We start from the raw sequence: 16,975 nt of genomic DNA, 5'->3' as shown, positions 1-16,975 counted from the left end.
ATAAAAGAAACTTAATCATCCATTAATTACTAATCTATATATTACAATCCTTGCATAATGTTGTTGGCGAACCACAATTCACAAGGATAGGGGGTTATAGGGTTGGGAAGTGCTTGAGAAATGGGGTAAATTGGGAATTACATATCTCCATCTCAAGCAACAAGTTAAGAAAACTTGTCATTAGACAAGACATCATAAGTATTCCAAAATCCAAATGTTCTTCGAAGGGAAAATGAGATTGTATAGCCGCTCATATATATATATATATATATATATATATACATACATTTTGTGTGTTATATACAAAAATTATACAAATTTTGTACACTTTCTCGGCTACTGAATGTAAATAGTTTCTGGAGCGGGCTAGAAGTGATAATACCCCACGTTTGAAAGGGGTAAAACTGTAGACACTTCAGTTTTTGGTTCTTTTTGTGGAAACTTGCAACATTTCTTATGCAGATACACAACACATATCAGAGAGATTTTAACAACCAAAAAAAGAAAAATGTAAAATCTTATAATATGCTTTTACATGATAGAACCAGAAAGCAGCAGCAAGGATCATGAATCTTTGCTCTGTAGGCATTCTTGGCTTCTATAGGCTCTTTCTTACTGTACGTTATCTACTACATACAAATATCATCACCTGCTGAAAAGAGTGCACATAGAGTTCAGGCAGTGGCTTTGACATTAGACAACTCGACAAGTGCTCAAAGAGCCATCTTAATATTACAGAAAATACACATAAAGCTGCATCATGTATGTTGCCATGGTAAAATTGTGTCCATAAAGGTAATAACAACAATAAGAACAACAACATTGCAGCTTCAATCCTAAGTAAGTTGTGGTCGGGTAGAAGAATCCTCATTGTCTATCTCGCTCCATTTAAGCCCATCAGAGTCCAATATTATAAACAATTAGTTTTCTAGCACCCAAAATTCTCTACATTTTCTATTGACATATTAATTATGTCAGACTAGAGGGTATTTGGATTGGCTTATAAACTAAAAGCCAAAATCCATAAGTTGGTAATACCCAACTTTTGGCTTTTGGCTTATTTTTCATGTTTAAAAGTAAGTGCATTTTAAGCACTTTTTACCAAGAAAGAGAAAACTCGACCTCTATGATAAAAACGGAACTCTAGTGTTGCGAGGGAGATGACTCACCTCAAAAAGGCAGCAATGGCTCTGATACCAAGTAGATTTTGAAAAAGCTTCTTGTATTTCTGCGTATTTCTTTCCCTAAGCAAAAGTATTTATACGCTAGGTCCTATGACTATTTTAGGAAGGGAAATAAATTATAATCAATTTACAATCAATTAGAATAAAATCAAATCTCAATCAGAATCAAATCTTTCCTAATAATTAAGTCAATCAACAAACATAGGCATTAAGATAGATCAACTATGTTCTGGCTCACAAATCCAATTATAATCGTTAGATAACTTGAAAAAAAAAGACGATTTAAGTGAAATAAGGCCCATCACATATTGGCTCATGTAAAGCAAAGTTTAGCCAGTAGCCTAAAATCCAAAATAAAGCTGGCTTTTGGGATCAACTATGGAAAACATTTACTTGACTACTATGAAGTTACCAGCAAGGGGTATAATGAGATGGTTGGGATCCTTTCACCATTAACAAGAGGTTTTGAGTTCAAGTCCTGAGAATGGAGAACCCCAAGGTAAAGAGTGCTTGACCCCCTTAGAGGAACTACCTTATGCGAATCCGTATTAGTCAGATTAGAGGGATACAAAATACCTAAAGTAAGAAAAATGACTACAATGAAGTTCCTCATCTCTTGGTGTCTTCAGAGGCGGATCAAGGATTTCTATTACATGGGTGCACTACTAAAAAAAAAGGAGAAAAAAATGTATCAAGTGGGTTGATCCATATACCACTTGCTAAATAACTCAACCTTCAACCAAGTGCACCATTCAACATTTTTGGAGCATGGGTGCCAACCGTAAATATTATACCAATTTTAGAAAATATATACATAAAATATCTAGTTTTACGGAGAGACCATGGGTTCACGTGCCCCATAACTATACCTATAAATTCGCCCCTGGGTGTCTGGGTATTTACTGTAACGCGCTTCACCCTTCACTTTTAAAGCTCAGGGAGGAATCAAAACTTTTAGTATCTATAATGTGTACAAGCAAAAGTTTAACATAGAAAAAGAAAAAAGCTGACTGCAATTTGTCCTTTCAGTGTTGATTAGCTCTAGTTTTAGTTCTCACTAAGCAGTGGTCAATGATGATTCATAAAGTGACCTCAACTTGTTTGGGACAGAGGTAGAGTAGTAGTTATAATATATGACTAAGCATGTAACCTACAATTTGTACTATTATACATTTCTGATTAATCAACTAACAATGTTCTAAATATTTAACAGTGTTTTAGTTCTTAAACCAAACGATCACTACTATGCTTTTATGCTAAGACACAGTTAGTTTAGTTTAGAAATTTCTTAAATTTGTCGATTAGAATGTTCAAAAGCACACAGATCTATTAATTGTGCTTATCACATATGACAAGAACCAAAATTCAGATTAATCCACAATTAAAGGACCAGAAGCGCAACAATCCCTAAGAAAGATTCAATTATCTACTATTGGTTGTAACTATCAAAACTAGAAATGTAGAACATCATAAAACTGAGGGGATCTAAAATCAATTAAAATTGTTAGAAAAATGCATAGATGCTAACAATGAGAGTCATCAGTGAACGTATATGTACATTCAGATAATGATAACTGTGACTGAATTAAGTAAAACAACGAAGAAATATGTGGCCCTTCTCTAGATCACCGCCAAGTGAAAACATATGGGTGACAATATCTATATCGACATAATAACTCATCAATCAAATCGTTGCGTATAGAATTAAGTGACTTACAGTTCAGTGTATGTGCATATATAAATTCAGAGCTTCCTCTCATAATCTGGATAAGAAATATAGTTGAACAGCAGTTAATTGTTCTGAGGAGCTCTAAATAACTCCTGCCACTTCAGTGGATCAGTTCCTGGTCCATCACCCTACATTATTTCATGGTTCAGTGGAAAGAAGTAATGATCTGAAAATTTGTTGTCCACAGAATATTGAATGAATGTCAACAACATTCAAGCACAAAACAAAGTATTAGCATTAGGTTTTGATGCCATTTCGATTGTTATGGGCATATCTTGAACCAGGCCCAAAATTATTTCTTTACTTTATCTCGAAAAGATTCTAGTTTGTGATCAAGGGCGACCAGGTATGAGAGAGGATAGGTTGCGGTAATAGTCAGAACAGAATCTGGCTACCATTCCTCTCCATTCCCAGCCCTTCCTGGTCCACATATATAATGCCTCATATCACCTCTCCAAGTTCAGTAACTTGGTTATAGCTGATTTACAATACAATGCTCAATTCTCAAGGAGATTACAGCCGACTTTGTACATGCTTCTCGTTATTACTTTCAATTTCAGATCATGTTTAATACCATTTTTGTCTTCTAACAATTCAATGCTACTTTGCAGATAATAACATATATTATCCATGAAGGCAATTAGTTTAAGAATATATGTATAGCTCAAGTAATTACCGGAATAGAATTTATTTCATAAATTTGTCCTTCTGTGAAGTCTATGTCGAGAGCCTGTATGCAAGCTTCTGCAACTACAAGCCTACTAACTTCTCCAACAAGTTTATCCCCTTGAAACATGCAAAAACAAATAAATATAGAACAAATAGATAAGAAAAACAAAACAAAAATATCTAGCGAAGGAGGAAAAAGTCAAGATTGCTTTCACATAAATTACACAAAACTATTCTCACATTGAATGAATCTTAAGGTTCTCAAATGCTTAGAAGACCCTATAGGTGTAGTAAGAAGATTGACCAAAGAAAGCTCTGAGTATGATGAAAAAGGATATCTGAACTGGGTGGTTTCTAGTTTCTACCCTATGGTTGGAGGTGGAAATGGAAGAAAAATGGGAATTTGCCCTTTTTACATTTGGTTTGACAAAAGCAAAGAGGAAATTATTATCAGTGAAATCCATGAATTTCTGGAGGGAAAAATCTAGAGATAATTTGAGAATATGGAAACCTTGAGACTTTAAGCTTAAGAAGCTTGATGTCGAGAAAAAAGCAGCAACAAATAACAGGTTTTTTGAAATTGAGTGTGCATAGATTGATAGTCTTTCAACTCTTTAGTCTTTATCTATCAAAACTAGTTCTTATTGTGTCCCATCTAGACACATGGAGATTAAACATAAAATTAGAATCTTGCGAAATTTACTTTGTCTGGAGAACAACTTTCTGAATTTTGAAATGATTACTGCAACTTCTGAAATGTGTCTCAATTCTCATTATTTTCAAGAAGCTTATCTAACATCTTTGGGTTGTTAAGGGTAAGTCCAATGTAACAAAATGGAGGGAAATAACATTCTAATTTGTCGACCAAATTTGCAGCATATGGGGACCTAATGAGACCCTTAAAAGATAATCCCTTCAGCTCATTACAGTTGCTAACATGAGAACTAAAAGATTAGATACCTTGACCTATTAAAACTGCACGCCGTTCGCCAGCAGTAGCTTGTAACAGTGTGTTCAAATCATATGATGTGTATGGACCATCTGTTAACCTACCAGCTCTGTATTTCAAATTGATGAATAAGCCAAAGCAGTACCTTTCCGAAATTTAAGTAGCAGCAAAAATATGAGATATTTAACATGTCGATTTAACTTGTATACATGGACAATGTGAAACCATCAGTGTAATTTCACCTGTTGTAGCAGGTTACCTACCCAATTTCAAGGTAACTGGTTCTACTTATTATAGGCAGTTGTGATTATCTTTTACATGACCTGATAGTTTAAAATTCTTTTACACTGTCAGTGTATGGAATTTAAATCTTAACATGTAGCTAGTAGAACACACCAAAATAGTTCGACTACCTGATTACGGTGAATGGAAGACCAGAACCGCGAACAAAATCCTCCCCCATCTTCTTATACTTGAGAACACCAAAAAGGTTCATGATGCTACAAAACAGAAGTTGGAAACAACATTATGTGAGAGGGAAAAAAAACAAAGAACCTACATCATTCTTAAGGATGGAAGAAATTTGCTTCTCAAGGAACAAACATAGTCACTATACATGCCCATATTTGGGAAATCATTAAACATGTGATACAGGTATCACAAAAATATTTGAGAAGAACACAGCAGATTTCAGAAACCACCAAATCTGATGCAAGTTTTTAATCTTGAAATCCATCAAAGATTTGACGAAATGATCCATGTAGCATTATCCAGAAAATGATGAGAACAGATTAATTTGATGAGCAACATTTTGTTTCAATAAAGCAGAGTAATCTAAAAGACATTCAAGACTTTAATTGAATCAAAACCTGAAAATACAAAAAGAAAATTAAACAGAACCTCTGCAGCAGACCTCTCAAGTTAGATAAAAACAAAACAAAACAAAACTTAATCCTAAATCAATACCACTATAACGCAAGTAGATTGAATTTGAACTCCACAAAAGGTAGCATTCAAAAGCTATCTGGATTCTTAGTTGGAAAAGAAGTTAACAGTGCCAAATCATTACTCTAAGTTTCTGTTTTTCAGATGCATACATGGAAGGCAACATCAACAAGAAATATATATAAATTGATAATCATTTGAGGAAGTCTAAATATGAGAGACGTTGTACCTCCAAGGCAACTCATTGAACTTTGTGACGCCAATTGATGAAACAAGAACAATTCTTTTTAGTGACTGAGGCAATGCTGACACAAGGTTTCTCACACCTTCCCAATCTACACAAACAAATGCATATATGTCACTGAGAAAGACTACTGGTACACGAACTTAGAGAAATTAGCTTCTAGAGCTAGAAAGAATACTGAAGAATCTATCAAAGTTGCTTTCAGTTTTATCAGATATAAAGAGACACAACAAGGACAAAGAAAACAACTCAGAACACGTTAATGAACCTATTAAAGAAACACAATCACAGTGCAGTTGATTGTACACCGATCCAACAACTAAAATATATATTGTAATCCTTTTAATAATTATAAAATACTTGACAGCAATTATAGAGACGTATAAAAAGTAAATATAGCAAAAGTTTTCAGTGGCTTAGTAAACAAAATAATTATGAATAGATCTCTTTTTTTGGATAAAGTAATTAGAATAGATTTCTATCTTTGGGTTCCTTCTTCACTTTTCTGTATTCATACTCATTCTATTCCTAACAGTACTTCATTTTATGTATTGCTTAATGAAACATCACGACATGGTTATATAAACCACCATATAAATATAGGCATCCCACTAGAAAGATTCTAACCTACTCTTTCTGGAGTGTTATCTCCATCCCATCGCCTAGATGGAAAAGCAGTGGTCCCAGTGCAGCAAATAACATGAGTTACACCCTGAAAGTTCAGTTGTGCACAGTCCAGCAGCAATGAGAAAGTTATTAAGCCATTTAAAGTTTTGAGGGAAGTCCAAGAAAGGTTCTAGGTGTGATGAACAAACCTCAAATACAGATGGATCTATGCCTGTAGGACTCCGTGTGTCACCTTTCCACACCTGTCATGTTCCGAGATAGTCTAAAGTTTGAGAAAAATATACCTTACCCAGCTAATTGGTGGGGGGGGGGGGGGGAGTTTTCACACAGCCATATAAGAATGAGACAAACCTGTAGCTTTTCCTCATCCTGTTCGCCAAACAGAGTAGTTGCTTTCTCAGGGTCTCGAAGAATGAGACGCAGTTTGACATTCCGATTGAGCAACGATGCTACTACTATCTGTCCTGCATCAGACACATAATACGAAAAGTTAACTTAAAAGAATCTTAACACGATACACTTTTCCTAATACAACCATATCCAGCCTAAATTATTTGATAAATGATACTTTTTAAGCAGATAAAAGAAGTTCTGACTAAACTGGTGATATGAAAAACTTTATCTTGGATTATACTCATTATATAGTGTGATACTACCATGTTAACATCACTATACAGTCTGTTCAGAGTAATCACAATTTATCTAATACGACAGGCATTCTCATTATTTATTGGGAAAAAGGTCAAAACTGCCCCTCTACTATTGTTTATTGGTTGCTTGTGCCTTCCGTTATACTTTTCGGTCATTCTCGCCCCTACCGTTAATGAACTTTGAATAAATACCCCTAACCCTAACGTTTAGACACTGTGGCAGCTGACCACATGAATTTTATCCAAGTCAGCTGCCATGTCAGCTTCCATGTCAGCGGGCCCACCAAATTAAAACCCCACAACACCCATTTCATACCATTGAATGGAAGTGTTCTCCTTTGTAATCCACATTTGCAAGAATGGGAGCTATCAGTGTAATTGGAGAACGGGTTGACCGCCACTCGAGTGATTTAATTCCTTTATTCACTTTTGTCTTAAGGTTAGCGATTTGCCAATTAAGAAAAAGAAAAAAGGAGTGCACTTTAGCTAATTTTGTTGCCTTAGTACATGAGGTGTTCGAAGAAATGCGCCAAAGAAAATTCAGTGCCCGGGTGCCCCTATGTCTCTTCCAGTTTTCCTGCTTTTGTGTTTCCCCTTTTGAAAAATTATATTTCTGGTTACCATTTAGTTAAATTAAGTTCTGTTGGGTTTTGGATGTGTTTAACTAATATATTAAATACTTAAAAGAGGGTGAATGGGAAATGGAGGGAAATACAATTTTTGAGCGAAATTTTAAAGTTCCCCCCTTGGCAAATGGGCATTGTCCCATATTGGAAGAGGAAGAGGTTTTTTATGAGTATATAAGCAATTGCTCTTCTTCTAGCTCTTAAAGAGTTGAGAAGAAGGCAAGCCTCGCGCCGTCGTCGTCGCTCGCTCGGCTCGGCTCGGCTTCGGATTCGGATTCGGATTCGGATTCGGATTTGGATTTGGTCAAATGATCGATTGATTGATTAACTTTTTGGACCAAATTTATTTGTTAATAGTAAAATATTAACAGAAATGTTATTAAATATTTGTTTTAATAACAAAATATTAATATTAAATATTAATATTAAATCCAATCCGTTTTTCTGTTTTGGTAACAGAAAAGTAACTACCCTCTTCAATTTTCCCTCTTTATTTTCCCTTTTTATTATTGAGTAAATGGCCATTTATGTAATGGCATTTATGTTGTGGGCGTTTTGCATAAACAACCATTCTGAAGAGTTGCACCCTCTTCAGATTTCAGCCTAACTTTGGCTATAAATACAACACTATTCTGCTCAGAATTTCACTACGATTTTCTGAGTTTCTTCTCCTTCTTCTGCATACTTTTAGCATCAAACAAAGCAAAAAGTAAGTGTGATTTGCTACCGAACTTTGTGTTCGCTGAAACACTGGGGTTTGAAGTACCACTACACCAGTATGTAATTCGTTCTATCCTGGGAGGAAATAATCCATAACCTTGGGTACTAGGAGGGGATTAAATTCCTTAAGGAAACACTGTGAATTCAGTGGGCTCGAATTGGTTTTATGTCATTTCTGTTTATGTTCATTTCTGTTTATACTCATTTATATTTCCAGAATTATTTTACAAATACAGTCTAGTAACAAGTTCAGCTTGATAGAGATGATCTATACGCTATTGCCTCATCCCTGTTTCTATTGTTGTCTTTGATAATATCCTGAAATTTTGTCCATTTCCATTTGCTAGAACTCTCCCACTTGGCATTATGAGGTCAATGGCAAAATTTCAGTTCACTGCCATGACTTGTAATTATGTTTCGCAAATGAATGGATCACAAAGGAGAACACTTCCGTTCAATGGTATGAAATGGGTATTGTGGGGTTTTAATTTGGTGGGCCCGCTGACATGGAAACTGACATGGCAGCTGACTTGGATAAAATTCATGTGGTCAGCTGCCACAGTGTCTAAACGTTAGGGTTAGGGGTATTTATTCAAAGTTCATTAACGGTAGGGGCGAGAATGGCCGAAAAGTATAACGGGTGGCACAAGCAACCAATAAACAATAGTAGAGAGGTAATTTTGACCTTTTTCCCTTATTTATTTAATAAATGGTAAATCAACCCCCTCCACACACACAAAAACACACACCAGAGGGGTCAATAATGGCTTTCCCACTTTTTTCTTTGGTGACTCAAACCCCCAACCACATTTTTGGAGGTGAAGGGCCATTTCCACTAGGCTATCCTTCAGTAATCCATGTTTTCCATCTCATGTGACTCGGTGAAACCTACAAGTTTGACATTTATGCAAGAAAAGTATATTGTAGCCCAAAAGTCAACGTCTTTCCCTCATGAGAAAGCAAGGTATTAAGTCTAATTCCTAGGTTGAATAATTCTTGAGCAACTACACCACGTCCCTCTGCTTCCTAATTATGATCCAGTGTACACATGATCAAATAAAAGATCCCTTTTTCTTTTCATTAATGAAACCCCTTAACTACAATTTCTTTTTTATTGGTCTGCGGGCTAGCTTGTATCAATAGAGTACCTACGACTTCCGATCAGTACAAGAACCACGCAAGTTTGTGAATGCTTAAGAAAAGAGGAATAATTCATCTAATTGTTGCCTCGATTTGCACCTTGATTCCGAAAATTGTTATTCCATCCCATCAACTGCCACATCACCCTATTAGGGCTTTGTTGATTACAATTATTACAAACTCAAATAAAAGGAGAAAAGTTTCTAGTCCATACGTCCTTAATTTTTGGTAGAGATTTGACTTATACCTACACTATCAGTGCAATTTAACCTGTTGTAAAAGGTTATTTTCCTTATCTTCAAGTTACTAATTCCACCGTTACAGGTAATTTGCACTACCTTTCAAGCGACCTAACAGTGTGAAATATTTAAAGTCTTTTAGTAGAGTGTCATAAGACTAGCAGTTTTATTTGATCAAGGCTAGGGAACAAAGGTCCTAGCACTCTCTATGCGCTAAGCAACCCGAAAATAACTACGATGAGCAAAGATCTTATCTCATTGATCATAATTATGAGAGCATAATGGTTTTGCCTCAAGTAATAAATAATTACTAAGGCTTGCCTTTCCACGCCAATAATGAAAATTTGTCTCAGAATTAACCACCAATTACAACTGTTGGTATTATTGTGTTAAAAATCAGAAAATTAGAGAAGCAGAGAAACATTAGTTTAATAAACAAAACAGAAAAAATAATTCCGAGCCACAAGTTGCTTGTGTGTCCTTAAGGAATTTAATCCCCTCACTGTTGCCCAAGGTTTTGGATTAATTCCTCCCAGTATAGAACGGAATAACTATTCTGCAATACTGGCAATCGAAATTACAGAATTTCAGCGAACTCAACAGACGGAGTAAATCACACTTGACTCTTATATTTATTTGAAAATAATGCAACAAAATAGAAAAGAGGGGAGAAATTTTCAGATTTTTCCATCTTTAAAAAATGAGGCCAAGCCTCTAAATTTATAGACAACGAAAGGGTGAGATGAAGAGGTGCAATCCAAGAGGTGCCTTTTCCATTTCTTATTCACACCCCCTTAATAAAAACGCAACAACAACTACTGCTGGTATTATGTTTTCAATTTCATATTTTTGTGTCATAGTAATAAGCTATTTGATTCAAAATTAAACGAAAGTAAAAGAGAGGGACAAGGACAATACCAACGCCGCCGGTGCCACCAACGACGAGAATAACTTTGGATGAAGAAGTAGGCGACGTTGATGACGGAGGAGAAGTTTTCGATTCTTCAGTCACAGCAGCTGAAACTGATACAGATCTGTGAGAATTGGATTTCAGATTCGATGAGAAAACCCTAGAAGAAGAAGGAAACTGCTGTAGGAGGGGGAATTGAGGAGAAAGTTGAGATTTCTGAGTGGAAATTGGAAGGTTCCAGAGAGGAGAAAGAGAGATTTTAGAAGCCATTGATGAAGAATAAGAAGAATTTGAGTGTGTGTGTAATGATAAGCGCGGGGAAGGTGATTGAGGGTTTTTTGTGGTGGTCGTTGGGTTTTGAAATTTGTGATTTTACTAGAACACCCTTGAAATTAGGAACATTCGGTTTGAAGTAATGGTGTTATTTTTGACAATTCATTTCCAGCCACAGCTTAAGATGCTGACTATTTTTTCTCTTAGAGTCCGTTTGGACATAAGAATTTTTTCACTTTTTTTCAAAATTAATTTTTTACCATAAAACTTCAAATTTTTACTTTAAGGTGAATTTTGGAATTTTTCGAAAATTAAAAAAATTTCAAAAAGTTATTTTTCAACTTTTTCACTCACAAAATTTAAAAATAACCCAAAATTTTATTCATGTCCAAATACAACTCTAATTTTCAATATTATTTTTACTTAAAAAAAAATCGTTTTTTTTTTGAAATTTTACAATTCTTATGTCCAAACGCCTACTTAATTTGCTTATAAATTTCCATCCCAATAGGCTTATGAAATTTATAAATTTTCTCTAACAAGTCTAAAGTTGCAGACTGTTAAGCCTAACTTCGGGCCTAGATGTGTGGATTTCAAATTGTACAAATAATACTACTAACTTAAGACATACATGTTTGAAGTTAGGCTTTGGCATATCCAAGTTGTTGTCTGGAGTTTTTGAAACTTAATTTTGAAGCGACTAACTTTAAAAATAATTTAAATTTTGATATCTATTGTGGTTGGGTCGTGAAGACAGTTGTTTGCCAAAATTTCACGTTATAGTCAGTTTTCGGACTGGTCAATCAAAAATAGCCAGCGTTTACCAAGTCAATAAAAAATAGCCACCATTTTGCTGCAATAGAGACCGGTCCAGCATAATATACTGGAGTTCGGTGCACTTGTGTATGAACTCCAGCATATTATGCTGGACCGATATACTTTGCTGGCTCCAGTATAATATACTGGACCATTATACTTGCTGGAACTCTAGTATATTATGCTGGAGTTCTAGTGTATTTATGCTGGAACTCCATCATATGATGCTGAAGTTCCAGCATACTATCCTGGAACTCCAGTATAATACGTTGGAGTTCAAGTATACTTATGCTGGAACTCCAGCATAATATACTGGAGTATTTTCTGGGTTTTAAACAGTGTTTTCGCTCAGATTTATCTTTACATAAAAGTGGCTAAATTTCGAGTACTTTTGAAATTGGGCTATTTTTGAACGACCAGTTGTAAATCTGACTATTTTTAAAAATCACCCCTGTTGTTTGAGTAGAAATGCTGTGGGATAGACACTTTTTAACATGGTATTTATTTTTTATTCAGTGTTTTTAATACTGAGTAAAAATAGCTACTACTCTATTAAAATTAATATGAAAAGATATTTTTATCCTTTCTTCGTGAGAACTGAATTGGGCAAAGTAATTCCGTTGATTTTAGCTTTCACATATTACTGGTGTTTCTCGCTATTGGTTAATGTTCTCAATCTCGTTTGTGGTTCTGTATTGCTTTGGATAAGTATTTCTCTTACCAGAATAAATGTCGTCTTCGATTTAATTTTCATGACTGTAAATATTAAGGACATGGTGTCCTTAATATTTACACCGCACACATGAAGTTAAGGACGTCATATCCTTAACATTTACACTGATCATATGAAGTTAAGGACATGAAGTTAAGGACATGATGTCCTAAAGGTTAACAACGAAAGGTGCAAATACATGACACTTTATCCTTATTATTTACACTGTATTCATGAAGTTAAGGCCACTATGTCATTAATATTTACCAATACTCATAAAGTTAAGGGCACTATGTCCTTAACATTACATTGCACACATGAAGTTAAGGACACCATGTCCTTAACATTTACACTGTACATATGAAGTTAAGGACATGACGTCCTAAAGTTTAACAGCAACAACATTTACACTGTCCTTAACATTTACACTGTTAACATTGTTGTCGTTGACATTATGTCCTTAACATTTATAGCGCACACATGAAGTTAAGGACACCATGTCCTTAACACTTACACTGTACATATGATGTTAAGGACATAATGTCCTAAAGTTTAATTACGAAAAGTGCAAATACAAGACACTTTGTCCTTAATGTTTACACAACATTCATGAAGTTAAGGACACCATGTCCTTAATATTTTACATAGCATTCATGAATTTAAGGACACAACGTCCTTAATATTTTACACAGCATTCATGGAGTTAAGGATACCATATCCTTAATATTTACACAATAACCATGTCTAACATAGGGTATTTTTGTCCGGGCGGGTAAAAGATTATTAAGCACCGATTAAAAAGTAAATACATCTTAAATAGTGAATAAAGAGTAAAGAGATCTTTAAATAGTGGCTAACCGTGCACTTCCTCCCTCATTGTTTGAGCACTTGCTCATATTTTAGGAGAGTTTACAAATTCAAAGCTAGAAAATAATTTCACCAAGTTGTTAAATTATTGTATCTCAATGAAAAAAGAATTATTGCACTACGAGGGTGGAATAAACCAAGTTGTTAATTCTTGCACTTTTAATCATAATCCATAAGTCTTGGGTCCGAAATAAGAATTTAAAAATTTCTGATAGAAAATATTTACTTCTTTACTAAGCCTTACGCAATACAAAATCAATAATTAGTTAGTTGAGTCTCAAAACAAATATGACCGGGAGAAAAATTGTGTCCTAACTCCTATACATTAAAATAAGGCAGGAATAAAGTAATCTTTGTTCTTGTTGGAGTAAATAATATTTCAGCAGATACAATTTGAGAAATTTTCAAACACACAAACCTAAAAAATAATAAGGCGTGCAAGTCCTGAAATAATGGAATCAAAACCGAGCAAACTCTCTCAATTTTCTTCCTCCACTTCAATGCAAGATTCAAGCTTTAAAATCCCTATTAATATGCCACCCGAACTCATCACTGAAATCCTCTTGAGGTAGCCAGTAACATCCCTCTTACAATTCAGGTGTGTTTCAAAATTTTGGCTCAGTTTAATCTCTAGCCCTGAATTTATCAAAACCCATCTCAATATATGTGCTAATGACAAGAATTACACCTACCATAAGCTTATGTTAGGGTTATCTTCACCAGAGCAAAATCTTAAGAACTGTTCTGTTACTTCTTTGCTTTATGACCCGGTTAGTACTGAAGCAATTGACTTAAATTATCCTTATAAAAATACCCATAAATTTCCTGGAAATCCTTTTATTGTGGGTTCTGTCAATGGGTTGATTTGTTTTTCCGTTGAGGGAACTGAATTCTTTCTGTGGAATCCGTCAATTAGGAAATTTAAGAAATTACCTGATTCTATAGATGGTTGTTCTTTTATGTATGGTTTTGGATATGATGAGCTTCATGATGATTATAAAATAGTGGGTATTGATCGCTGTTTGGGTCATGTCGGTTTTCGTCATGCTAAAGCCAAAATATTTAGTCTAAATAGTGATTCTTGGACAAGTGTAGATAATTTTCAGGAAGGGATAGTATTTATTAGGTCGAAGGGTATGTTTGTGAATGGGAAGCTTTATTGGACTAATAATAGTACTAATCGGAGGTTGCGTTATTATGATAGTTGGGGCATCGTTTCTATTGATTTGGCTGATGAGAAATGGGAAAAGGTGGAGAAGCCTTGCTATGGAGAAGGAGATTTTCGTTTTAGGTTGTCCTTGGGAGTGTTGGGAAGTGATCTTTCTCTGTTTTGTAATTATTGGAGTGGTCGTGTGGATTTGTGGGTTATGAAAGATGACGGGGTTAAAGAATCTTGGACAAGGATAGTTAACATCAATCGTCCTGATAATTATATAGCGCATTTGCTTTTTCCATTCTTTTGCAAGTCAAATGAAGGTGAAATTTTGTTCGACTGTGGATCATTTTTCATGATTTACAATCCGAAGGATGGCTTGAACAAATATCGAGAGGTTACCAACTGTGATGCTTTTTGCGACGCAAACATTTACGTTGAAAGCCTAATTTGGCCCTATTATAAAGATGGTGCCAAGGATGCAGCAACAACAAAGGCTCATATGAAGAAAATCATGTAATTAATAAATAGTAAGAGTTCTTTATGCATTTTTCTCAAGTGATGTTAAATTCTGTTTCTTTTATCTCAAAGACAACAAGACATTACATATTACATTCATCTTTGAACAATATCTGCTTGGAGATCTTTGTTAGTCCTCTTTCCTTTATGATGAAACAACAATTTCTTTAGCAAGAACGGTTATTTGGTTGAAGTGCTTGGTCGCGTTATATTCAAACTAATAGTACTCATCTTTGTTTCTCGTCTTGAGTAGCATTTGAAAGGGTATGTTGTGCCTCTGAACAAAGTAAGAATAAAGAGCACAAGGAACATGACATTCATGTAAGGTGAATGTGCCGATAACACCTAGGTGTAGCGCTTGCTACGGTTATTGTATGATCCAGGGCGCTTCTTAGTAAAAGGCACACTTTCGTAGGACTATGATCAGAATAGCTCCTAGGTAGGTGAATAATGTTAGCTTCTAAATGCAAGATCAATGAATTTACAGTGTCTGTGCAGCCTATAAACTTGCTAGCTCTAACATTATTAATAGGTAGTCCCCCAAAATTTTCACTTGTGGGGGTTATTTGATTAAAATCTCCTCCTATAGACCAGGCACCACTATAGCAGTCAGCAATGTTTTTTAAGTTATCCCACAATTTTATTCTGTTACTCAAGTTTGTGCTAATTTGTTTGGGACTAAGACATAGTTGTTGTACTCAAGTTTGTGCTACAACAAAATCGCCAAGGTGGTGAAGCGGGATTTACCTTGATCATAGCATGACTTCTTGGCTGGTTGTTCTAATTTGATCCAAATGTACCTCAGCATTATCGGTAAAGTTGAAGCATACCATCAGAAAATTGTGCACTTGTAGTCGGGTCTGCAGCAGTGCCACCACTGTTGGTATTTTCGAATCTATCATCGCCTAAACTTTCTTATTGAAGTCGGGATTACCTGCTCCCTGCAATTCTGTTATAAAATTCATGATTCTTGATGTGCTTGCACGGTCTTTCTCAAGGTTCAGGGTGGAGTTCACCTGTGTTGACAGTCTCCCCGCTTGGTTGGTGCTGCTGGCCTAAGTTCATTGTCGGTATCATTACTGCCGTAAATTTGTAGGGAGTTGGATTTGTTAAGGTTCTGATATTCAGAGAAAACTTTAAAGATTAGGGGGTAAATAGAACATACTTTTTTTCTGTTTGGTTTGAGGAACGTCGTGCTTAAGCTTTTTAAGTTCAGAATATCTAGACTTCTCTCAATGAGAACTACCTCTTCTTCCTCCTCTCGTATCAATGGCTGCTCCTGTTGAGGCTCATTTATGTTGAGAAAGGGGGCTGCTTGTTGCTGATTCATCGTATGTGTTGTGATCTAAGTTGCTTGTACTCTTCACTTTTGGTGCCTCACCCGTGTCGATATGATGTGGGTGCGTGATCACTACCGGATCTGGTCAGCCGATGTTGGGTACTTTGACCAAAATCGATTGAGAAATTTCGGATAGATACAATGATTTCTAAAATAAAAACAAAGCTAGGGTGAAATTTAAGAAAATGAAAAATCTTATATATAGAAATCTCTATGTCAGTTCTTTCCTTTTATCTTCTTCTTGGATTCTCTTCTTAATCAATATTTTCTCCTTCTCTACATAATTTCATAATTTAGACATATTTTTAAAATTCTACAACAACAAACCCAGTAGTTTCCTACGAGTGGGGTTTGGAGAGGGTAAGATGTACGCAGCCTTACCCCTACCCCTGGAAGTAGGGGTGGCAAAATGGTTAAAAGAAAACAGTTAATCACCCATATTATCCACTAAAAAATGGGTTGGATAATGAACTTTTTAAAAACGGGTCAAATATGGATAAAAAGCATATTATCCATTTAGAAAAATAGATAACCAATGGGTAACCAATGAATAACCAATGGGTATAACTTTTACATTTGTAAAGCCTCAAATTGGGGGTTTCTCAAGTTAGTGAGTCTAAGTATTATCCCAAAAGTGATCATATGCAAGAAGTCATGGATAATA

The 16,975-nt window shown here is 35.2% G+C and overlaps 1 protein-coding gene and 1 long non-coding RNA gene across 3 annotated transcripts; both read right to left on the bottom strand.

The window, feature by feature from the left end:
- LOC109228675 (protein TIC 62, chloroplastic) lies at window positions 369-10,945 on the bottom strand. 2 transcript variants are annotated; one of them, XM_019393840.1, is made up of 10 exons: window positions 10,641-10,945; window positions 6,699-6,811; window positions 6,536-6,589; window positions 6,348-6,432; window positions 5,706-5,811; window positions 4,945-5,031; window positions 4,543-4,640; window positions 3,590-3,699; window positions 2,902-3,041; window positions 369-652 (listed from the first exon to the last, which is right to left on the bottom strand). In XM_019393840.1, the coding sequence occupies exons 1-9, from the start codon at window positions 10,900-10,902 to the stop codon at window positions 2,976-2,978; spliced, it is 981 nt and encodes a 326-aa protein (XP_019249385.1). In that variant the 5' UTR covers window positions 10,903-10,945; the 3' UTR covers window positions 369-652; window positions 2,902-2,975. The 2 variants fall into 2 exon arrangements, with proteins under 2 accessions (XP_019249385.1, XP_019249394.1); XM_019393849.1 differs by having other exon boundaries at window positions 369-649.
- LOC109228668 lies at window positions 13,581-16,729 on the bottom strand. The gene is made up of 3 exons (XR_002068416.1): window positions 16,138-16,729; window positions 15,720-16,051; window positions 13,581-13,936 (listed from the first exon to the last, which is right to left on the bottom strand). It is a non-coding gene; the product is annotated as an uncharacterized LOC109228668 (long non-coding RNA).

This window comes from Nicotiana attenuata, chromosome 1, assembly GCF_001879085.1.
Source record: "Nicotiana attenuata strain UT chromosome 1, NIATTr2, whole genome shotgun sequence".
NCBI classification, from domain to species: Eukaryota; Viridiplantae; Streptophyta; class Magnoliopsida; order Solanales; family Solanaceae; genus Nicotiana; species Nicotiana attenuata.
This window is presented reverse-complemented; position numbering and strand designations above follow the sequence as displayed.